This window comes from Pygocentrus nattereri, chromosome 7, assembly GCF_015220715.1.
Source record: "Pygocentrus nattereri isolate fPygNat1 chromosome 7, fPygNat1.pri, whole genome shotgun sequence".
Classification (NCBI taxonomy): domain Eukaryota; kingdom Metazoa; phylum Chordata; class Actinopteri; order Characiformes; family Serrasalmidae; genus Pygocentrus; species Pygocentrus nattereri.
Genome location: NC_051217.1, coordinates 3,610,238 through 3,634,957, shown reverse-complemented (window position 1 = coordinate 3,634,957; position 24,720 = coordinate 3,610,238). Strand labels below are relative to the sequence as shown.

Genomic DNA, 24,720 nt, shown 5'->3' with positions numbered 1-24,720 from the left:
GCAGCACCGAGCGTCCTGGCCACTCCATTGCCCTGTCAGCCTGCCTGATATGGCTCCAATACCGTTTAGGTGACAGCAGCTCCAGTAATCTAATGAGCAATTTCCAGTGCCCACCGTGTTATCAGATGTGCGTTTGACTGCATTATTTTTGTATGTTTGCTGTTTTCACAGGCTCCGAAGGAAACTTTAGCCAAATCAGTGCTGGCCGAGCTGCCTCAACAGGTCACACAGTATTTCAAACAGAGGAACCTGTCGCCTAGCAACACACTGCCAGAGTGAAAGCTTGAGACCTCGAGTTCACACTGCATGTTGCCAAAATCTACTGTTTACAAAAACCCTTGACCAATTTAAAGGACAAAAGTGCATGTTTTTTTTTTCTATAAATAATTGTTTTTAATAAATAAATGTTTTTATTTATTGGCTTACATATGCCACCTTATCAAGATGCAACGTGAGGTCGTTTTTTTCGTGCCAAACACTAACTGCTTCTGTAATATATATGAGGGAAGAGAACCTTTGACTGAATGTAACTTTATACTTCTGTTCTGTGTTTTAAGAGATGATATTAACAAGAGTTTTATGTACCTTTTTCTGTAGTGCTTTGTAATTTGTGTTAATTGTATAGTATCATGGTCATGGTGATGTTCTTGCTTTTATACAGTTTGGTCAGTCAATTACGTTACAGTACTCAGGTCAATAAATTTCGATTGAGGTGTTGCTGGTGGTGACGTGTATGACTTAAGACACATCACATTATGCACAGCTCCCACGGTACCATCTGATGCCAAGACGTCTTTTAACCTGGAAGACCGTGATAATATGTGTTATGGAGCCTGCAGTGCACCAATCTGTTTTAGTTTGAGTTGATTCACTAACACAGTCCACTGAAATGCAACTGAGCCTCAGAGGGGAAAAAAAAAAGCAGAATCACATGACAAATCAGTTTTTATTTTCTTTTCCCTTTCTCTTGTTCCATCCAGCTATTACAGATTCATATCCTTATAGGGAACGGTTCATAAAAATTCCAGCATTTTTAGCATTGCAGTATTTAAGATAAACAGCAACCTTCTGAAAGTAAACCAAGACATTTTCCCACATCTTCCAACCAGCACTGCCTGGATCAGTCTGCTTTCTCATCTGATGGTATTAGAGATATCTCAGTGATGACATTTAGCAGTCTTCTCCTTGATCCTCAGACGTCTGTCGTTGTCCCCTTGGCCAACAGCACTGCAGAAGCCGCGGGGATGGGTGGGGGGGCATCGTCAGGTTTAGGCGCCAGAGGTTTAAACTGTATGGAATGTAATATGGGGAGCATGGGGAAGGGGGTCATGTTTCAATGCACAACACATCAATGACCACAATGGCAGTTATCATTCAAGAAGCCTTTAATTAGCATTAAGGCAGATATAGAAACAGACTTATTAAAACAAAAACATACACAGCCAAAACTGAAACAGCCCAAATTACGTAGTCTATAGTGTCATAAGACAGCGAGCAATAATAGTGATTCACACAGCTGAAAAGGCAAAGGGGAGTCTAAGCCTTGAGATCAGAGAGGTAATGAGGGAGAAGTGAGAGTGGGTGATTGTGTGGTTTGTGTGTCTATCTGAAGAGCCTGTGGCGCTTAATGGGAGAGGTGGTCCCGTCCACGCTACCTTCGCTATCGCTGCTGGACTCTGAGTCGCTGCTGCCCGAGTAAGCCCCAAGCCCTGGCAGGATGCCCACGCACACCGCTGCGGAGGGCAGATGCAGGACGCCCGTCCGAGCCACTCCTGCCCTGGGTACTGGCTTCTGCTCACCTGTTTCCTGTTCTAAACACATACATGGAAAGATGTACACACAACCAAACACACAGAATGTAGGATCACTGAAGACTCTGACTGATAACTGATCATATTAAATACATATTATGCAGATGTGATGCAAATCATTATTCTTTTATTTCTCTTTCATGTCTCATGATTTTTTTCTTTATCTGCTCCTTCTACCATCATTCTAATCCATGGTTAGAAGATGTGTACAATGAAGAAAGACAGCACCTGCATATAAGCTATAGAAACAGAACATCAACTAGGAAAACTCGCATACATACTTCAGATGCTAAAGAATATAATGTGGATTTTCAGTCTGTCAAAGAATGCTGGAGAATATGCAAATGAAACAAAGAAACTTGGTACATGAGATCTACTTTCCGCTACAGTTAAACCAAACATACATGGAAAATCACTGCATGCTAGTGTTAAAGCTGTCTAGTGGGCAAGCCTCTGTAAGGCACTGAATCTGAATCACAAACTCATTTAATCACAATAATGATATAAATAATATTTCATCAATATAAATAATTATTTAATAATTCTGCAAACAAGTGTTTAAAACAATCTCTCGAGAGATTTTTGAGAGAAGTTACACCATCCACGATAAAATATATTCATCTTTAACAATACATGAAAGTACAGACAATATTCAGATGGCTGCTGAAGCTGTTTTAAACTATACAGTGCACTTTTTTTAAGTACTATGTACTTTTTTCCATGTTTATCGACAGTTAAGATTAGTTAACAGCTTTTTGAGGAGCTGTGATAATTCAGACTCACAGTGTGTCCAGTGATAATTGGTGTATTGGTTGGCCTCCATTGCTTATATGTACATTAGGTTGGTATCTCCAGTGCTAAATTTTAAAAAAGCAACCTTAGAGCACCAGACATGCCGTGCCTGGTCAACTACATTTTCAGAGAACTGTAATAATAAGAAATATAATTCTTCACCTTCCTAGCTTGGGAAAATATTTTGCATAAAATATATATATATTTAAATATTTAAAAAAAAAAAAAAGTGCTTATCACATTTCATCAAGTTAGGTTGTTCCACAGCGTTTGCCGTTCTCTCTCTCCTCCTGTCTGTATCCACACACACACACACACACACACACACACACACACACACACACACACACACACACACACACACACACACACACACACACACACACACACACACACACACACACACCCCTCCTCGTAAATTTGTAAGTCATGCTATTTCAGTGGGATGTGCACTTGTTTTTCATCCTGCCATGATCTGCTCATTATGGTTACAGCTGTGGCTGCAATAATAACTATGAATACAGTACTGCAAAAAGTCCTGTTTAACAATCTGTGACACACGGACAGTATAACAACATTACTTTGCCAACTTAGATGCACAGAAGAAGCTGCTAACATGCTTTAGCAATGTAATGTTAAATTATGTAATGTTAGGCCTACATTAATAATGTTAAATATTTTCCAAGTTTGGCACGTCACCATTAAATGAACTCAATTCTCTTTTTCAACTTCCACGTCAACCCCAGCCTTTTACAAAAAGAGTTAAATGCACCAGAGGAAGAACAAGAGGGATAAAAAACAAAACAAAACATTGTGTTGCCGTGAATTTACAGTCGCTTGAAATTATGGAAATTATGTATTTTGTCATCCCTGCTTGATATTTGGCGGAATTAACCCAGCGCTGTGATTGGTCGATGCTGCTGCTTCTTGTTAGACTTGAGAACTGGAAGTGCACAACTGAACTCCAAGGTGTCACCAGCTTTTTGTGTATTTTAGAGTGATAAATCATACCAGCGTGCTTTGATGTCAAAATGCATAGATGCTAGGCAAAATGCATAAAGTTCGGCAGATCTGCTGTTGCTTTAAAATCAGTGCATTACACAAACACCCAATTAATCTCTTACTCACAGCTTTTCAGGTACGAACACAAAAAATTATAGATCAACCTGCTGAAATACTCTCCTCAATCTCAGCTTGTTAACATATTTTGTGTTATATGAAGTACGGCAGTCTGTTCGCACTTTAGTCACAGGCTCCCTTAAGAGCCCAGCCCCCTGCCCACCTGTCTGACTGCCGTTGCCTGCTGCTGCCGGCGCCGTCTCCTCCACCTTCTGCTTCTTACTGCTCTCTGAGGACTGAGAGGAACTGCAGGCAGACAAAAGACCAAACAGCAGTGAATGGATGCCTAAAACCCAGCTTTAAATTCCCACAAAACCCAGCTGTCATAAACCTGCTGCAGTTCAGCTTTGGGTGTCTGCAGTGCTTCAACTAAGAGGATGGCAGAATGATAAGTGGTTCATGTGAGTCATGGGAATCAGAACAAAATGAATTAGCACCAAAGAAAGGTTAAATCTAAGTGGGTTTTATGGGCGTATGCTGCAATTTTCTATTTCGTTATCATATTTGAGCACAATGACAGCATTTATCTGAAGCATGCAGTGCCGAGTGCAAAGGTAGAACTTGTTCCAAACTTTGTCAGGCATGTAAAAATGCCTTTCCTCCCAGTCTCCCACCTATTCACCAGCCCTCACCTGCGCCGTTTGACTGCCCCAGCTAGTAGGTGTGCCTGCGACAGGTGGCTGGTTTTGTGCTCTGGGGGTTTGGGTCCTGCTCTTTTCTCCGACTCCTTCTTCTGACTCTCGCCAGCAGCCAGCTTCTTCAGAGCGCTGTGAGGACCAGCAGTTAAGGACACTTCTGCTGATATGGACTACAGGTACACTCATATAGACATGCATGGTACTGTCTGAACGCAAACCATCACTGGAAAGGGGAAAAAAAAAAAACACCAAACAAAAGTCAGGCCTTTTCTTCTAGCTAAACAAATAACATTGGGGCACTTGCCAAGGATCAAGCACTGTAAAAGGTCAGAAGTAAGCACTGTTATCAAGATATCTGCTGACACTGATCATTTCAACCGATTCTCAGATTAAGGTACTGATAGAGCAGTGCTATCCCACACTGAACTGGAACAGACTGAACAGTTTCAATTAAATGTTCCACCCCAGAGACACAAAAGCAACCAGTAACCGCTGAAGCGAACCTACACTTTTCCTGCCGCTCAAACCAAGAGCTGCTTTTTCTCTGACCAACTTCCCTTGAAACGTCCTGAAACTGTGACACACTTAAATCTAAGAAAAACCTCCAACCACTGGGGGCTAGGCCAGTTGAAATAGGCCATACTGCTACATTACACTGAGGAGCAGAACTTCACAGCTCTCAGCAGTGCCATTACACACCGTTATCGTTCCTGCATGCCCGCCGAAGGGTTCCGTTGCCACGACAACGCATCCCCCAACCTTCTATGCACAGGCATACCTGATTGGCAGCAGAGAAGAGTATTTCTGCTCTCCGAACTATCATGTCACTCGTTTCATGATGGGGATGATGTCTACATAATGTGATTATGAGCAAGCACTATCTTAGTTTCTAACAAACCACAGCAGCTCCTGGTGCCAGCAAAATTAGGAAAGTGCAATCAGCTTTGCATAAATTAGTATGTGCCAGTTTTGTATTAAGTGTATGTGATCTTGATGCAAAGCACAGAAACACAGTGCTTAAGTACTAATACAGCTCAAACTCAGCAGCCCCCAGCCTAGTTTATTTCTGCCAAAACAAATAGGAAGTAAACTAAATGTCCTGTCTTTAGATGAAATGGCTATCTGTGAAATGTGACTTGTTATCCACGGCTTCACACTCACAAGAGACGACACTTCTATGTTAACCAAAAGAATAAGAACGGCCTACTTTGACAGGAAAGCAACGTTCGACTGACACGCAAATTAACCAGCGACAGACCGGCGTTTTAATGTGATGTGCAATAGCAGGTGGAAAACAAACTGGCAAGTGACGGCCAATATGTGAAGAAATCTCGCTTAAAAGCTACTAAATGCTTCAAATAAAACTAGTGAATAACTATTAAAGATGTTATACTGTAAGTGTTTCAATCCAGCGCTATAGTACTACCAAAAGCACAATCAGAGCAAAGGAGCAGGAAATTCCTTGAAAAGAGACACAGAAGCATTTGCACGGATATGCAGATAAGCAATCAGAAAGGAAAACAAAATCAGAGTAGTTGTGACCACTTTAGCTTAGCTATCAGACACTCCGGCTATGTGTGGCAGTCCGGCTAAGACTGAGGCATCCCGGCACATTTCATAGACGCTGCACACTTCATTTTTATGCTAATGCTTCACAGATTTACACGCTGATTGCGAGTTCTGACAAATACTGCAAGGACTGTGTGAATTCTCATGATCGCAAGATCACAAATTCCGGGAGGGTCCGAGTAAGAAAACCACCCCCTGCTGTGTGGTCCTGTTGGAATTACTCTCTTGGCTTTTTCCACACAAAGAGTCTACCATCAATATAATGCTGTGCTTTGCAATATAAAGCTATGTGCTGACCTAAATAACAGTAATCTTTACAAATGTTTAAATATTGGCCATGTACTTTTTGGAGCCAACATTTATATTACATAAGTGCTGTGTCTATTACGCTGTTGACCAAATTCACCATTCTATACAACGAGCACATCATGCTCTTTCTATGGGATCTGACATACTTTTAAACTACATATGAATGAATGGGAACTGTCCTCAGAACAACGTTAAGAACGGAGTGCATGGGGACCTAATTAAACCAAGCTTTCCTTTCCACATTAACCATTTCTGTATTATCATTCAAACATTTGCAAAGTGTCCGCTGCCTTCCTTTCAAACCATACTTGGCTCCTCTCGAGCATTAGTCCCACTATGGGCTGCCTCGTTTATGAATGTGAGCACTAACAAGGTGCAAGAGGCCTTCCGCTGACCTGACAACCAGTGCATCTGACAGCTGCATCTCCACCAACAGCTTAACGAACACAAGAGAGCAAGCAGAGTCAGACAGAGAGCACCACTCCTTGGCAGCTCTTCAAAAGTTGTGTGATGGGGCATGCAGTGTGTGTGCATTTGAAAGTAAATGGATATCCTATATTCCTGGATCTCTTGTAGCTCTTCATCTCTCCTCTGTTTCTCAACAAGAGACTGTTGCCGTGACACTTCGTCCAGAAAGTTAGTATCGTCCTCATCCAGACCTTTTACCATGTTCTCTGTGGAGAGAAACCAGAAGCGCAATTGACTATTGGCGAAGTAATGACCGACATGCCTCTCAGCCACTCACAGTCATCTCTAAACATTCCTTTTTCCATCAAGCAAAGGAAATACACCGTGACAAAACTTCTCAAAACAAACCTGCAGCAAGAAGGATGCTGGCATAAGTCAGAATTAGCACACCAAGAGCTGAAAGGGTTTTACTGAGGAACATATAATGCCTTACATACTCCCTCCTGATCATTTACAGGGTAGTTTTTGCTTCATTTCTGAAGCTGAAAAGGTTTTGGATCACACACAGATCAACTGGAAAGCTACCATCAGGCAGACTTGTGCTGGCTCTAAGGTAAGATCATTACTTTTTTTCTGGGTTAATGTATTTAATATGATGTCTTAAGTTTCAGAAAAGTGTTTAAATCAGTTAGCTAACTAGTTAGCTTTTCTTCAGCTGCTGGCAATAAGCTTGATCATCAGTTAGATTAAACAGGATTTAACACTACAGTGCTCATATTTATGATTTAAAAACTGTAAAGATGAACATTAATGCACGTCTACATGCTGTTGTGTTTTGGATGCTGGTATACTGGTCAGCAGCAATCAAAGTTAATTTGCTAGTTAGTTTGCTAGTCGGATGAAAACCTCATATCTCCAAAATGGTAACTTTACAGGAGAAGGAAAAAAACATACTTTACTTTTAATGTAAGTCAGTGGAACCAGAATTTTTTCTAAGTAATTTTGGGTCGTTTCTTTTGGTCCATTCATCATGAAATTTACACATAATGTAAAGGACAACAGACTTTTTCAAATTATGACAAAAACTGAAAAAACGACAAAGATGGAGATACAAGGTTTTCTTCCGACAGCAGCGATATGTTGCTTTTTGAATGCTGGTTAGGGAGTCCTCATCTAATACTGCGTCTTATTCACCCATAATTTCCTAAGATCCTAAGATTTTTCTTAAACTTGTTCCTGAAAGGTCCTAACAAAAAGTCTACGTCAGATTCATGACATGTTCTTAAACTGTTCACACGTTTACGTGCTTCAGTGTGTGCAGATAAGAAAACACTGGTGAATGTCAGAATCTTTGTGAAAACTGTGCGAGTTCAAGAAGAAATTTCTTCTTAAGGATGGTCAGTAAATGATACCCGCTGTTCTGACTAGCTCCAGCTAAAACAGATGCCTTTATGCCCTTATTTGACAAAGAAACACATCACTTCAAGCTGAGTGACTAATGTAATAGGTTTCATTTTTATTACTTTTTTTTCCTTTTTCTTCAAAAGACACAATTTAGTTGTGTCTTATTTCACCTGCCAACTAGGTTTCTAGGTCCAAGCTTCCTCAGGGACACATGAAGCCTGTCACTGCATCTTTTCAAACTGCTGCTAAGGCAACATCATCACAGCTCAACACACTCGGAGTAGGACACTAATTGCCAATTCTGTTACATCAATTCACAGACACCTGCGATGGGTGCATGCTCCTGAGTGCTGGGGGAGAGTGAGGGCCATCCTACCCACCTAGAGAGCAAGGCCAATTATGTTCTCTTGGACATTTAGCCACAGATTGCATCCATGAAGATGGAACTTGCAATCTCCTCATGATAGGGCCCTTTGATTTATGTGAACACTGTTATCAGAATCCAATTGTGGTTATGTTTTTCGCACATATGTCTGCACTGAACATGAGATTACTTTGAATAAATAATATTTAGAACATAATGTCTGTGCTTCTAAATTTTTCTTTGAGCTCCTTAGCATTTAAGTCTGTTAGTATCTCACAGGACAGCAGTCCGATGAGTCTGAGACAAACACATATATATATCCTTAAGTGTCAGAAAAATCAGACTCCTATTTGCTCCTCGCTAGCATGACCCTTTGAAATGACCGCTGGAGGCCTTGTATGTTTTTTGCGCAGATCAAGCAATCTGCCCTCAAATTAACTCTGTATTGAGAGCAAGCGAAGGAGCCGCTGGTCGCCAGGGAGACTGGCGATGGGTTTGTCTCCAGGGATACGGAGAAGGAGAGGAGCTGCTAAGAGCATGCCAGTCTCCTGTCAGCGGCCACAAGAACAGACCAGTTCCTACTCTCCACCAAAACATGGCTCCCATCTGTTCACATTCATGGACAACCCCCAAACACACATTCCCTGCCACACACTCACTCACACAATCTCTCTCAGACTTATGTGATCATAGAGCCTAAATGGGGTCAGATAAAGATCTACAGAGACTAATCTGAGAGGCAGCAATCATAGTTCGGTAAAACAAGAAAGCAAAACCCAAGGGTGGAGGGAGTTCTTACTAAATTTGAACTGTTCCTCATATTCTTCCTGCTTCTTCTCCTTCTGTTCCTGCAGCCTCTCATACAGGGATCGAGGATCATACTCCTCCTCTGGGACCTCTTTAAGATTGTGCAAATAAATAGACACACACACACACAGACACAGTGTAGGAGAAGCTGATGTCATGGAGTTCTTTTTGCTGCACAAAGCTGTTAAAAACGCTGGAATTCACAGCGTCGTTCCTTTTTATTTTTAAACGGGCACAGAGACCGTCTTACCTTCAGGATCATCTGGCTTCCGGACTTTCTCCCATTCCTCCTGCCGTCTTTTCCTCTTTTCCTCTAACTCTGACTCAGAAACAAACTTTCGGCTGAGGTCCACACCATCCGCCATGGTAGCGCCTTCAGTGAAAACAGACCTAACTTAAGTAACCCAGCATAAACTCTGAGCACACAGAGGCCTAAAGAAATCTGCCCAGTGTAAATCATCAATGAGCGCCAGAACAGCTTTCCAGAACTCCTCCAAAATTACCTCACTGTGTCAGCTTTACCAAGTGGAACACCAAATCCAGTTCATGAAGTCGTCCAGTTCATGAAGTCAACAGCTTCTGCGCATTAAAACTGAATAAAGATTGAGAGGGCCCATAGCATAATGACACAACGTAATGCAACAGTTCTGTAAAACATTTAATAATACGACAGAAACAAAATGCAACCACGGCTTGTACAACTGTACCATTACACTGTGATTTGCCTAAAACCCATCCCCGAGTTTACAGATGAACTAGAGCCCCCTCTTTAAAATGGAAACAAGGCTGAATGTCTCCCTCTAGTGGCAGACTGAACTACTACACAGCATTTTCAGAGATGACTTAAAAACTGACATTTCAGACTTTGGCCTGCTGAACAGACCAAAGGGGAACAAATACACAACTATTTCTAAAGCTTTTTATACAGCAGCCTTAAGAAGTATTTGGACATTTTAACCACTTCATGAAGTTCTTTAAGTTACTTCATAAAATGTTCAACAGAACGACGTCTGTTTCACTTAAAAAGACTTGGCACAACATCCATCCAATGGTACTCTTTGTGCGGAGAAAGCCTGGAGAAGAACTGCAACCAGACTGCACTAAGAGTATAGTAAAGCACAAAGAAAGCAGTGCTCATTAATGGAATTAAGAACTCAGAAAAGAATGCAAAAAAAAAAAAAAAAACAGTCTATAAATAATCTTTTCGAAAATAAATGCCATTTGATTTTGACATTGTGCTTCCTAAAACAATCAGCATAATTCATTTGTTTGGCACAAATGTCCAAATACTTCTGTGCTACTGAATATTCAAAGATGAAAATAAAAATGGAAAATATATCTTTGATACAATTTATACCCGGCCATTTGACCAACTGAGGTTGCCTTTGGTTGGCATATCTAAACTTTAAACACCATGCCTGTCTGCAGGCACACACTTAAAAAAGGTGGTTCAACACCATACAACGTGTGGTGTAGATGTCCATGATCGGGGTATCTCTCCCCTCCATCATGGACATCTACACCACACGTTGTATCCGGAAAGCCACCAGCATTGTGGACGACCCCATCCATCCCTCACACGGACTTTTTTCACTGCTGCCGTCTGGCAGAAGGTATCAGAGCATCCGTGCCACCACTGCCAGACTCTGCAACAGCTTTATTCCTCAAGCAATCAGGTTCTTAAACTCACAAGGACTGAGCTAACCCTGGCCTCCCCTCATGCACACACTCCACACACAAACTCTTTTGATGCTCTACCTGCACTATCTGGCACATTGCTGCTACACTGTGTTTTCACTGTTTTACTCAGGTTTGGTTTTTCTACCGCAGCAACTGCTGTGTTTATGTCTGTCATCTGACTGCGTGACTCACAGATCACAGCATGTTAAATATCTCTGCATCTTATTCCACGAGAATGAGTGCTGTTTCGGTGACGCACTGTCTTGTCTGTTTATCCTGTCTTAATTTATCATATTTATTATATTGTTTCTAGCTTAATTTTTTGTTTGCACACTCTGTCTGCACGGTCGCACTTTGTACTTTTGTTCCTTGTTGCTCTGTGTTGTTCCTGAAGGAACGTAATTTCACTCCACTGTGTACTTCTACATAGACAGAATGACAATAAAAGCCTCTTGACTTGACTCTTCAAGTTTTTTTTTTTTAATATAGCCAATGGTGCTATTTAGAACCAAGAGTTCTATAATAGAACCATTTCATGATTACATCGATCTTTACATGGTGAAATGGTTCTTCAGATTGATGGAGAACGTTCTGTTACTATTACAAGCAAGCAAAAACCATATACAATGCATTCTACACCTAGAACCGTTTCACCACGCGAAGTACCATTCAAGCATAAAAATGGTTCTATGTAGAACTACTCCAAGGTTCCAAATAGAACTATTGCCTTTACTAAACAACCATTCAGTAACCATCTTTTCTAAGTGTATAGATGCACAATAACGCCTAGTACAGCTAATAGATAAAGCAGCAGTCTCATTTATTTTACATTTACGGCATTTTGGCTGACGCTCTTATCCAGAGCGACTTACAGTTTGATCAGCTTACACAGGTAAGAGGAGGTGGTGTTAGGAGTCTTGCCGAAGGACTCTTATTGGTATAGTGTAGGTGGGGGACTGAACCCCAGTCTACAGCATAGAAGGCAGAGGTGTTACCCACTACACTAACCAACCATTACCCGTCTCGTCACAGCCGCCTAATATTCAGCCATAGATATGGACATAATGCCTTTAAATCGCAAGCAATAAATCATAATTGGCCAAAGAAGTCTTCATAAAACAGAACTAGTGTAATATTGTTGCCCATAAACAGCACAGCCGGTTAACGCTGTCCGGTTAACGCCACCAGGTCGGGTAACGTTACTGTTAATGCTAGCGAGCTAAGCTACGTTAAACCCAACGCAAGCTGGAGTTAAGAACTGAGTCTACAGTCAAACGTCTAAATTATTCTGCCAACCCTACGCAAAGTATATATAATGTTACACGGCGTTTCCCTGGCAGAGCGGTTTACTTACTGCGCTTACTTATCTTGTAAACCCAGACGTCTGCTAACGCACTGCTAGCGGTACAGCGGACAGTAAGGCTAGCTCGCACATATAAACAAACCACGAGCAGCTAAACAACACAATAATAACAAATCGCTGCCTAACCTGCTCACGGACAAGGGCTTAACAAGTCTAAAAGCTGTTCCAGAAGTTATTTAAGGATATTCGCGCAAAGAACAGCACAGAGAAAAGAGCTATATTTACCATCCGCTCTTGTGCCACTGTCAACTCTGTCCGTGTTACTGGGTTACCCATCCAATGTAATTCCTACGAATGAAAGATGATGGGAAATGTAGTTTTTATAGGAGTTTGTCATTTTTAGTAAGGAAGCCGTGCATATACAACGTGAAGCATAATTCCCAGAAACAATATTTGAATCCTTATTTTCACGGCTTCCTGTGCTTCAGGTTTGCTCGGACCTTTATTTAAAAACTTTTATTTAGAAATATGTTATTGACTCAGTGGTACAATACTGGTAACTAATACGTTACTACTAATATTACTAACTAATGCGACGAGCGAAATTCTGCTGCTTCGCCAGCTTCCTGTACGAATTTTATATGTTAAATAAAAAATATATATATTTTAAATTTATATAAATTTTCTATTTTATATTTTAAAAATAAATAGCGCAGCTGTGGCGTTCTTTAAGGTGGAACTGGAAAATTCGAACAAGAAGCTGGCTTCAGCTTTGTGCTGATTCGTTTAATTTTAAAACGAGCATGTTTGATCAAATCAAAGATTTAAATGAAATGTTTGGCTCATGTGCCCTTTGTAAGTCAGAAGAAAAATCCTTGGAGCTTTTTTTTCATGTAAATATTCACAAAATTTTTGGATGGACATTAGAAACTGGATTAATCTCAAACTTACCATCCGTTCTTTTGATGTTGATGCCATTTTATTTTATGCGGAAAACTTAAGCTCAGATTCCTCTGATGCCATAAATGCAGTTGCACTTTGAGCAAAATACCACATTCACTGTAGTAGGTGGAGGTAATAAGCCCTCCTTCCTCTGCTTTGTGAATGGATTTAAATCATATTATTCTTCATGAAGTAGATTTTAAAAATTGGAAAAAATGCTAGAATCATCTCTAGAAACTTATTTTTCTAATCTGTCGTTGTATGGCTTTGCTCCTTTGTGCTCTGTATTATTATTATTTATGTTTTTTTTTCTTGTAATCATATTTTACGCCCCCTAGCTAGTAACTTGTAGTTATGACATCCTCGACGAGAGTTCGTATCTTGAAATATCGTTGTGTATCAAAAAGTTATAATAACAATAAATAAATAAATTGATATATATATGAATAATAAATAAATAAAAATTGGGGAGGGGGGCGACTCAAGCTTCTAGCCATGTAGTTTATATATACAAACAACGTTGAAGTTGCTCGTTTGAACTTTAAAAGTACCCGCAACTCCCCAATTCCTTCTAAAATCCACAGTTTCGGTAACGGTCTCACAACGTGGTTATTAATTCCTGGAGGAGAAGCGTCTGAATGGAAGTGTTGCTGGTTGCTAGGAGGGGTTGGCTGCCGATGTGAGGACGTCGCTATAGAAATATGTGATGAGCTCACGGCTCCTCCGCTCCGATTGATCCTCCGCTCCGGCTCCGGGCTGACACTCCTCACCAGTTTATGACAGAAACGTCTCATGGCTGGGCAAGAAGAGCTCGGTAGCTAGCTGTGAGTTCCGAGATAGCGCGTTTCAGTGGTTTTTATCGCAGAGAGGCGCTGTGTTATAATGTCGGTCACAGGCTGGACGCATGTTTGTGAATGCGGGCTCAGGACTAGCCGCGTAGTAGGCTGCTAACAGTTAGCTAGCTTCAGTGAGACACTTCCTGTAGTGCTCCTCGGGTCGGGCCTGGACACTGAGCCCTGTTCCACTCGGAGTAAGAACAACACATCTGCTCAGTTAATGTTGCCGGTAAGTAATGTTTGTTTTTATTTCGATTCACGGGTCTTACTGCTCTTCTAACTGGCCTGGTCTTATGTTTCCGGTAAACTCTACAGTTGCATCACGTTAGCTGCCCAGCTCGCAGCTAGCCAGCTAACCTAGCTGTCGGGCTAACGTGAATAAAAACTTAACCTGCATTTTGAAACATGTTGGAAGTTTGGCAAGAATGTAAGGGAAGGTTTTCCGTTGCTTAATAAAATAGCCAGTGTGCCTCGGTCCGCAAGTCCACACGCAGCGTCACCGATTAGTCAGCTATTAACGGTGTTTATGTGTGGAGCTGGCTAGGTGAAGATTAGCTGACCCAGCTAACGTTGGGTAGCCTACGCTAGATGTTTTGTCAGCTGGTCAGCCAGCTGCCCTTTCATTTTCAGATACTAGCTGGCCAACATTATTGTGTATCTCTAGCCTCACAACGAGACTCTTTACTTCTTACATCTTTGTGTTTACATTACAAACACGCCGGAGTTCCTTACTTGTCACTTCAGTGAGTGCTGTGTAAGTTGTAACTAACTACCGCTCTGGAGTTATTAAGCTGAAGGACAGCTCCACCGGTTTTTCTACGTTTCTCCATACATCATACGTTGAGATATAAAGTCATTCAGAGTGACCGAAGAACTCCGTACTAGAGACACGTACCAAGTCAGAATGGTTCACATGGGTAGTTATAGGAACCAGACGTCTGACAGAGAGTTGTTGCATGAAAGGGCTGCCTGATGTCTGAGACATTCTTCTGTGATAGTTCTGAGATAAAGTTTTGTGCTTTTAAAAATCCGTTAATGGTGGAGAGATAAATGTGTGATAAGTTAAAGTAGTCCCCAGTAAAACTTTTTTCTAACTTTATCCCTATAAGGCTTGTGAAAGGGTTAACTCTGTGAGTTAACTGAGTGCCCTTCTTTCTGTGTGCAGAAGCCTGAATAAACTCTTTGATTGCCTATGAGAGTGGTTCTGTCTTCCTGCACCGGGCGCGCTCGCTGAGACTGAGAGATTTTACTGGACAGGTGGTAGCAGCTCTCTGGTTCCTCTTCAACGATCGGACCCGAATCTGTTGGTCTTATCAGCTTGTTTCTAGATTTCCCGGGTTGTGCTGTAATCAGCATTGCATATAAAACCCGGAAGACACGCTTAGGTTCATGGATATTAAGTAAAATGGCTATATTTGTGTTGTAAACATGGGTATTCCTGATTCCTATTGCTACCACTGTAAAGTAGTCTGAGTTAAGGTTTTCTAAAGTGAACCATTTCACATCGTACTGCTCTGAAAGACTCTGTTTACAGCTCAATGATTGAAATCGACATACATTTTGAAAAAATCAGTGGAATTAAGAAACGATAAGCTTTGAGAATTATGTGTCTAATAAAGCTGTAATTAGTTTAGAAATCAGTGTCCGCAGATAAATATTTTGCTCTCTTGATGTTGACAACGTTTGGACGTGCAGTTGAGGGTCCACAGGGTTTCTAATATTAAGCTCCTTATTATTGTACAGTGTTTTACTGTTACATTTGTATTCAAGTGTGAAGTTGAGGATCACAAATACCATGTCACATCATGTATTTTTCTGGTAATAGATGTCTCTGGTTGTTTGTTTATTTATTTTTATTTTTATTATTATTTCTTTTTTATTTTTTTAAATACCAAGGCACCCAACATCAAAAACCGAAAGCAGAGCAGGTGCAATGAAAGGAATGTTTTTTCGTTTTTTTTTTTGCTTAATCAAGCTGTTAAACACAGTTGGATCTATATTTATTACTGTTTGTCTCCACACAGGAGTGAAGAAGTTACTGGTGTAGGATGCTTGTTGACTGCAGCGCTAATGCTGTCGCTTCTCTCTGCTTGGCTGCTGACAATCTGCAGTAGCACAATGATTGACATCCCTATGCAGCCCATCCCGAGGCACCTCCCTAAGTCCTTCAAATGATATGATAGTAGCCACCTGGATTGCATTCTGTGCCAGCAGGAGCCTTGCGCGGGTTCTACGACTGACCGTAGAACAGCTGGGAACTGTAGAGTTCTGGCCAAGCCTTGCAGGCAGCAGAGCCATGGGGAACAGCTGTGTGTGCAGAGAAGACAGCGACATTGAGGAGGGTGCGGCGCCTCGTAGGCAGCTGAGGCGAGTGGACAATTCTGCCACTGATCCTCCAGAGGCCAGGAGCAGCCGGCCGAGGGACCCTGTCCGACCACCCAGACGAGGCCGGGGGCCCCATGAGCCACGGCGCAAAAAACAGAACGTGGACGGTCTGGTGCTGGATACACTGGCTGTCATCAGGACTCTTGTTGACAAGTGAGTGGTCCTCAGTATGAATGTAATGAAAAAGGAAGTGAGAAAATACACTGTGGGGAATGACTTTGTGAAACTTGAAATATGACGTCAAACTGTTCCATTTGTGGACTTGCTTGCTGTACAAGTCATACGTATTAAATTTGAGTTTTCTGTTTATATGAATGACTGTTTGGTTCCTCTTTCATCTGTCAGTGTTTTCCAGTTTATATTTAAGTATTAGGCTTATTCTTAGGAAACGCAATGGTTTTTGCTTTATATAGGTTATTCTTTTTTTTCCTGTAGCGATGCCATATCCTTTCTTTATTTAGTTCCTCAGCTTCAGATTAGATGGAGACTAGTGAGGCACTCTTATCGAAATCTATAATGATGAAGGCATTATTTATTTAAACTTTTTTTTTTTTTCTTCGCAGCCTTGCTTTTAATCTTAATTTATTACTGAAGCTTAGAGAATGAGCCAATATGAGCTGCTGCCCGTTTGTTTTAATGTGCTGGCATTGTGTGGGCACTCCCTGTCTTTTCTGTATGTTCTCTCACCTTCCCACATGGTCAACCTACACGGATGTCCACCAGCCTACATTAATATCCCATGGTGGATGCTCACTTAAAGACAGCAGTTTAATTTCTGTCTGTTCCGTTCAAAACTGAGAAACCTATGAACTTGGGATTGCAGGTATAAGGCTTGATTGTGATTTGCTTCACTACTTACTTTTTAGTGGTGCTGTACCTTTCTCACAAGCATGCAACCTAAGCTAACAATGAAACATGTATTCCTAACTTTACTGTTGTCTTCTGCGCTCTCAGTTTCTGATAAAAGAGATGAGCAGCATCTGGTGGTATTTACTAGCTGTGAATCAGTGACCTCAGCCCTCACATCCCATCATCATTACTCACTGGGCAGTTAGAGTACCCAGGCACCAGGGTCTTTGGAAGATTAGCTTTTGCTGTCTCTCTGGCTTCTGTAAGTTGCTCCTTATTTTGTAGCTTATCCCCTTTAGTAACATGTGGCCTCTGACTTATGGCATAGATAAAGGAAACTGTAACTTCCTTCAATTGGAGCCAACGTGATAGTGCTCTTGTGTCAGAGGGCTTCTCCTGAGAAAGCTGTCGCCACACAGATTTACTGTTTCAGGAGCAGTTAGGTAGATGGATGGGTACATCCTGCAGCCAAAACAACCAGAGCAGCAGCAGATGCAGCAGCCCAAGTCTGTCTGCCCTCCAGTGGCTATCCATCATTCATCCTTGCATGTGCCCATTATATCATTATAATGTCATATGCTTTGTTCTCAACTGAGTGCTAGAACGTTACAGTCACAAGACCAGAGGAAGGTCAGCCTAGAGTTTACTGCAATTTCTTAACCCATTGGTCATTAGCTTGATTTTGTAATCTTTGTGTAATCTTTTTTTTTTTTTTTTTAATTTTTTAATTTTTTTGTGTTACAGTGACCAAGAGCCCCCATACTCCATGATAACATTGCACGAGATGGCTGAAACTGGTAAGTGGAAATGCATAACGCCAGTTGTTTCACATCACTCAGCTGCCTTTCAACACACCATCAGACCTGTCTGATGTGCTGTCTCTGTCTGAGCAGGAGTCCAGCCTAGGCTGTCCTCACCTTGCCAGCCCCTGCTTAAATAATTAGCATGTCACACAAGTGCCGGAAGCTGTGGAAATGGCAGGGTATTAGAAGGGACTGGCTGCTGCCTTTGATGTTGGCCCTGGCCTTTACTACCATTGTCATGGTGATGCTAGATTTTGTTGCTGGAGGTAAAGTTGATTTGCAGCTCAAATGTACCCATAAGTCCTTTAGTCTATTGCTTTCAGTGCTTTCAGGCTTAAGTCTGTGTGTGGTATGTGTCTAGGAGGCATGTTTGTTTTTTCTGGGTCAAAGTGCAATTTGTTTGGTGAAAAGTGAACCGCTTCTTTACAGGTTTGCAGAAACATTGCAGAGGTGTAGCAAGTTTTCTGTTACAAATTTAACTTTTTTTTTTCTTGATATCGATCTGCATATTTTCCAGTTGTGACTCTGGATCATCACCAAACCCCTTTTGGCTATTGTTAGGGTCTTATTCAGCAGGGCCTTGGCCCTTCTATGGATCTTATTGGGGAGCAGAATACAGCAGAGACTGAGCTGGTGTGTCCTTCCCGCCAGCATGTCTCTCTCTCTGTCCGGTTGCCAAGGTTTCCATTTCTGTTGACTTTATTTATACATGCATCTGCTGCTTTGGTGGGTACTGACGTGGTTTGGCTTTGGTGGCGTCAGGTGGCTGGTCACAGGCTTGTGGAGGAAGGAATGTGTAGGGCAGCTTGAGCAGCACACAATAAAATCTGTTCTTAAAATGCTGGACTAGGATTTAAAATTTTTATCCTCTGGCCATTTCTTAGGGTATTTGAGAATAGCAGCAATATTAACAATTTGTCTTTTTGCCCCAAAAAATTGTACTGCAATAATGGCCTAATTGGTGGAAACTGCTCTGGAGGGGGCTGAAACTGTTGTGATTTACGATTCATCACTGCTGATTCAGTTTAATGGCTCTATTTTTGGACACAATGGTGTACTGCATCCACTGCATAGCTAGTCATTATTGTTGTATAGTGTATATAAAGGAATAGATGAGCGACTCTTCTCTAATAGAGTGGCTCATAACGACTGCATTTCTCTCTGTGTCTTTGTAGATGATGGATGGCTAGAAGTGGTGCAGTCTCTAATCCGAGTGATTCCTCTGGATGACCCGCTAGGGCCAGCTGTGATCACCCTGCTGCTGGACGAGTGCCCTCTGCCCACCAAAGTGAGTATTAATGTGTCAGTTCAGACAAGGCATCAGGTAGACCCATCTAAGACATGGTTCAACATCGTGAACAGATCTATATATTGATTCTAAACATGGTGATATAAAACCAAACGCTGAGTAACAAAAGTTAGGCCCTCACCTCCCCTTGACAACATAAAGCTAAACAGGAATATGTCTTTATTTTGATGCTCGTCCCAGCTGATTGAAACTTTTTGAAGGAAATAAATCGATTGTTCAGATGTGGTTCAGAGTTATTTATCTAATTCGTTAAAGCTTTACTGACAAAAACGCAAAAACTCTGTTTGCTTTCATTTTTAACTGTGTTTTGTCAAGTAGACACAAGAGTAAGGCACACAATTAGTATTACTTTATCCAGAAGCAACAGAGGGGCAACTAATTGTAATTGGAGCAAGCCAAATCGTATGTGGTGATGAGGTGAATGTGTGTTTTGGAAAACCTCTGTCTCTTGTACAGTGCTTCAAAATTCAGGATTGTCTCGCTCATTGCTGCCATCCCTGTGTGTTTTCCCCGATTGTAATGCAGCCTTATATCTCTTGTCCAGGATGCCCTGCAGAAGTTGTCAGACATGTTGAGTCTGAGCGGCGCTGTAGCTCGCCAGGACGCCCTCATTCCCGCCAAGCACCGCAATACCACTGCCGTGCTGGGCTGCCTAGCTGAGAAACTCGCTGGTAAGCTGTTCTTGTTCGTCAATGTCTAAATAAGCATGTCCAAATCCGCGCTCTGCATATGTGTATGTGATGAAGACACTGACTTGTTTTCACATGTATTGACATCCAGGTAGTGTGCACATTCATACATGACCACACAAGGTGATGCTAGATCTTTTCATATGCTATAAACTGCTAAGAAGAGGGTTGTAGCATTTCGCAACTACAGGAAAAGAGCAGAGTCTGCAGTCATACAAGTTGCGTACTGGGTATGATTCTGTGTGCTGCAGTCTCCCTCTGAGACCTATGGCCATGCTCTGACAGATCTGCTGAGCCCTCTAAACAGAAACACACACAAAAGCACAAGCACAGAGTGCACCAAGGGATCTCTGCTCTTCTCTTGATGTCCGGTAGTTTCAGTGTCATGATTTTGCTTTGGTAGCTAAATGCTTGGCTAGTTTCTGTGTGAGTTGAGTCTTTACTCTGTGTCTCACAGGTCCAGCTAGCATTGCACTCCTCAGCCCAGGAACCCTGGAGTATTTGCTGGAGAGCCTGGTGAGAGACACTTTTGATAACAGCACTATGCTGATACACACAGCATGTGCTCATATTTCTATAACTTTTTCCACATACAGTCACAGGGCTGTAGTTCAGTTATTCAGGTTCTCTCTGCGTCATGCTTTGGCTTATTTTGTTCCCTTTTTTTTTTTTGTTCCCAGAGTTCTGAGGCCCATCCGACTGTAATGCTCTTTGCCCTCATTGCTCTGGAGAAGTTCTCTCAGACCAGTGAGTCTCTCTATTCAGCCATTTCTCTGTAATGCCACACTTGATACTTTGTGCCAAAAAAGAATCATCATGAACTGTTATTGTGGTTTCAGGTGAGAACAAGTTGACTGTGTCAGAATCATGTATCAGTGATCGTCTAGCTGTCTTGGAATCTTGGGCAGATCACACAGACTATCTTAAGCGCCAAGTTGGCTTCTGCGCGCAGTGGAGCCTGGACAACCTGTGTGAGTACTTCAATCTACTCTGCAAAGAGACTGGAGAATTGGGCTTACACGTTCCTTCCCTTTAAATTATTTAATTATTTTTACAGTAAAGATGCAATGCAGTCCATAAATACTTGGACAGTGATGTAATTTCTGATGACAAAAAAAAATAAGAGTAAATCAAATCAATCTGGTTATGTCTCAGAGGCTATGCCTGTGATTTATTTATGGCTCATGAAGTGTAGATGTATTTACCATCATTCTGCACGTCAGCGTCAGTCATCAGTTTTGAGTCAACCTTCTGGCATACAGACGAAACAAGAATTCACTGTCCAGTTACTTATAGACTTATGCTCTGTTCTTCTCATGATTTTATTTATTTATTTATTTATTTTAGTCACTCAGTATATTTTACTGTAATTTGTCTACTTGAAGATGGTGTGAATCTTCTGTACTGCAGTATATCTGTAGGGGTTTGAGGATAACAGTTTTGTTGATAACATGTACTTGATGTTCTCATCCTTTTACCTTAGTTCTGAAAGAGGGTCGCCAGTTCACTTATGAGAAGGTCAACCTGAACAACATCAATGCCATGCTTAACAGCAATGATGTCAGTGAATATCTCAAGATCTCTCCAAGTGGTCTGGAGGTGAGAGCACAGGATTAAGAATAAGAGATCTGACTATAGTATGTGAAAGTTCCCAAATGTTTACAAGCGTTCACTTGTTCTTCAGGCCCGATGTGATGCATCATCTTTCGAGAGTGTGCGCTGTACGTTTTGTGTGGACTCTGGGGTTTGGTACTATGAGGTCACGGTCATCACCTCTGGGGTCATGCAGATTGGCTGGGCCACCAAGGACAGCAAGTTCCTCAACCATGTATGTCCCTACCATAGTCCTTGCTGTATTTGAGTAAACATAATCTTGTGACCCTCATTGTGCACACACATTGACAGGTTTTCAAATCCAGATCAAAAACCTTAAAGAAATTTCAGCCTTTTTTTTTCCTGAGCATAGTCTCATGGAAATTCCTTTTTGGTCTAGTTTTAACACAAAGGATGTGTTTTCCCAGACTGTCGTAGTTAGTAGTGACACTATTCTGTATCTGTGCTTTATAGGAAGGCTATGGGATTGGAGATGATGAGTACTCGTGTGCGTATGACGGCTGCAGGCAGCTGATTTGGTACAACGCTCGCAGTAAACCTCACTCCCATCCCTGTTGGAAAGAAGGTTGGTACAGTGATAATACTATAGACTTAACATTTTGATTCCCACACCTTCAGTCTCAGAGTAGTCAGAGTGAGCTCTTTAGACCCAGTTTAGATATAAGTTTAATTTTAATGTTCTCCTCTAATGATAAAGGCCTCAAAGCTATAAAGCTTATAAGAAGCGCGATCTTGCAATCACTGATTAAGTATCGCAGTGAAAGATGTTCAGTGCAATAGAAGCAGTTTTCTGTTTGTTGGGGTATAGTGAGTGTTCTTTGTTCTACAGGTGATGCCATAGGATTCTTGCTGGATCTCAGCAAGAAGCAGATGGTTTTCTATCTGAACGGACACCAGCTTCCTCCTGAGAAGCAGGTGTTCTCCTCTGCAACGTAAGCAAACCAGTCTCATTTCCTGTTCTCTTTTCCTAAGACAGATTACCATCCATGCAGCTGTCTGAGCAAGTTTTTTTGTAAGATGATAAGTGAGTCGTAATAAAGTATGTCTGTCTGTTCTGCTTATTGTCATCCTCATATATTATGCTCTGTGCTTTCTCCTTCAGGTCTGGCTTCTTTGCAGCAGCCAGTTTCATGTCCTACCAACAGTGTGAGTTCAATTTTGGTGCCAAGCCCTTCCGCCACCCCCCTTCTGTCAAGTTCAGCACCTTTAATGAGTTTGCCTCGCTTGCATCCGACGAGAAGATCATCTTACCCAGGTATCTTTGGTTGCTGGACACCAAGGATGAATTCTGGGGGAAATCGGCACCTCATAGTAAAGCGCTTAAGTGAAAGTAAATCACAGGCAGTTGTCTCATGACTCTATTAACCAGATTCTCTTTTTCTCTTTCTCTTTTTAAAAACTCTCAGACATAGACGCCTAGCCCTTTTGAAGCAGGTTAGCATCAGAGATAACTGCTGCACCCTCTGCTGTGACCAGATGGCAGACACAGAGCTGAGACCCTGTGCACACAGGTACAGAATATAGGAATGGGGGAAATAGTTTCTAGGGTAAAGGATTTACATGACTCCACTTAAGTTAAGAAGCCTTCTTTTGGGTAATAAACGAAGTGAGCTTCTAAATAATCCTACTGTATTTTGCAAGATGTTTATCTATTTGTGGCAAGCAAGAAATTGTGCAAATTCTGAAATTGTGGTGTTTCTCAGCACCAGATATTTGCAATTATGTTTCACCTTAATTTTTTTAACAGTTTATTGTCTCTGTGTCTGTTTGTGTTTTGTCTGAAGTGGGATCTGTATGGAGTGTGCCTTACAGCTGGAGACATGCCCCTTATGTCGTCAGGACATTCAGACACGAGTCAGACTCATTTCCCATGTGTCCTGACATCAGCCGTGAAGGCCAGGGCGTGGACACTCCTCCTAGCTTCCATCCCATCCAGTTCCCTCTGTCCAAGAGATCAACCTGACCAATAGAAATCATGATGCTGTTTCAGGATTGGATGCTACAGCTCAGAATGTTATGAGGAAGAAAGGATGGAACCTTCTTTTGTTCTAAAGAGAGAAAGCTATTTCTCCACCTCTTAAAGCAGGGAACATACCTACGAGATGGCCATCTCTTGCCGGAAAGGATGAGAGGGCTGGAGGAAAACTGGGGAAGTTGAAAGGTTTCTGAGAAGTTCAAAGCCTCATTTCCAGAAACATGCCGTAAAATGCATGTCTAATGTAGAACATGCATTGCATACACAATCTGCCTAGGACTCTCTCCCCATAGCCGCTGATCAGCGGTGCCTGCATATCTCTGTGTTCAGGTGTTTTAAATGTATCTGTGACTTTTCTCATGTTTTAGTCAAACTAAAAGGCTCAACAAGAAAGACAACGGTTGCCTAACCACTTTATTTCCACAATGATGCAAATGCCTGATTCTGAGACACAGATTGAATCTCATATTTTCTTCTCTCTGTCTCTCTCTCGTACTTGAAACAATTGTGGGTTGATTCCCTTACATTATCGATAGGATGGAAGTCTTGATGATTAAAGAAGCTGTGATTTCCAGTGGTGTTATACAGATTTTCATTGTGCAGAATGAAAATCACATTTAGTATCAAAAATGAAACATAAAATTGCAGAGAATAAACTTTGACTGAAGGTCATACAGTGTTCGGGTTGCTGTAGTGTTCATCAGATGACCTGAGAGGCTCAATCATTTGTCTTGCTTACCCTGATTATTTAAGGAGGATGCACATATCCAGGTCTTGGATACAGAGAGCAAAATGTGAACTTTCTGAAACGGTCAACGCGAGGATACCGACATCGAAAGAGCTCCAAAGATCTAAGAATAGGACTGAATTCAGAATCATTCTTTTTCTGAACTGTGATGTTTGTAATAAACGTATGTTTTACGTGTTGCCTAATAATTTGTTGCAAGTGATTTACAGAGCTCGAAGAGCTTCAGATGGTGTCCTGAAACAACTGGGCCGAGTCTGTTTGTGTTAGAATGAAACATCAGGATGATGATGATGATAACAACAGAAGGACGAGAAATAATGTGAGGGGTTGGGGGTTAAGTCGAATGAGCAGTCACACCCCTGAAGC

General features: G+C 41.6%; 3 protein-coding genes across 5 annotated transcripts in view; 2 read left to right on the top strand and 1 right to left on the bottom strand.

Moving 5' to 3' along the window:
• cpne2 (copine II) overlaps positions 1-717 on the top strand; it is a 50,111-nt gene extending 49,394 nt beyond the window's left edge. The window contains exon 16 of the mRNA XM_017691217.2: positions 172-717. Coding sequence (XP_017546706.1) covers positions 172-279 — 108 coding nt within the window. The 3' untranslated portion in view covers positions 280-717. The remainder of the gene's footprint in view (positions 1-171) is intronic.
• A 210-nt stretch (positions 718-927) lies between these two features.
• On the bottom strand, positions 928-12,552 carry psme3ip1 (proteasome activator subunit 3 interacting protein 1). Of its 3 annotated transcripts, XM_017691239.2 has the most exons (9): positions 12,490-12,552; positions 9,725-9,813; positions 9,472-9,594; positions 9,214-9,312; positions 6,791-6,912; positions 4,355-4,491; positions 3,886-3,968; positions 1,656-1,811; positions 928-1,288 (listed from the first exon to the last, which is right to left on the bottom strand). In XM_017691239.2, the coding sequence occupies exons 3-9, from the start codon at positions 9,584-9,586 to the stop codon at positions 1,284-1,286; spliced, it is 717 nt and encodes a 238-aa protein (XP_017546728.1). In that variant the 5' UTR covers positions 9,587-9,594; positions 9,725-9,813; positions 12,490-12,552; the 3' UTR covers positions 928-1,283. The 3 variants fall into 3 exon arrangements, with proteins under 3 accessions (XP_017546728.1, XP_017546719.1, XP_037395824.1); XM_017691230.2 differs by lacking the exon at positions 928-1,288 and having other exon boundaries at positions 1,368-1,811; XM_037539927.1 differs by lacking the exons at positions 928-1,288; positions 12,490-12,552 and having other exon boundaries at positions 1,368-1,811; positions 9,725-10,235.
• Positions 12,553-13,816: 1,264 nt separating this feature from the next.
• On the top strand, positions 13,817-24,542 carry rspry1 (ring finger and SPRY domain containing 1). The gene is made up of 15 exons (XM_017691280.2): positions 13,817-14,211; positions 16,007-16,520; positions 17,961-18,013; positions 19,195-19,307; positions 19,873-19,999; positions 20,475-20,533; positions 20,698-20,764; positions 20,857-20,988; positions 21,501-21,616; positions 21,702-21,845; positions 22,085-22,196; positions 22,461-22,563; positions 22,734-22,886; positions 23,038-23,142; positions 23,416-24,542. Exons 2-15 carry the CDS (start codon positions 16,159-16,161, stop codon positions 23,510-23,512), a joined length of 1,743 nt encoding a protein of 580 aa, XP_017546769.1. The 5' UTR covers positions 13,817-14,211; positions 16,007-16,158; the 3' UTR covers positions 23,513-24,542.
• The last annotated feature ends 178 nt before the right edge of the window (positions 24,543-24,720 follow it).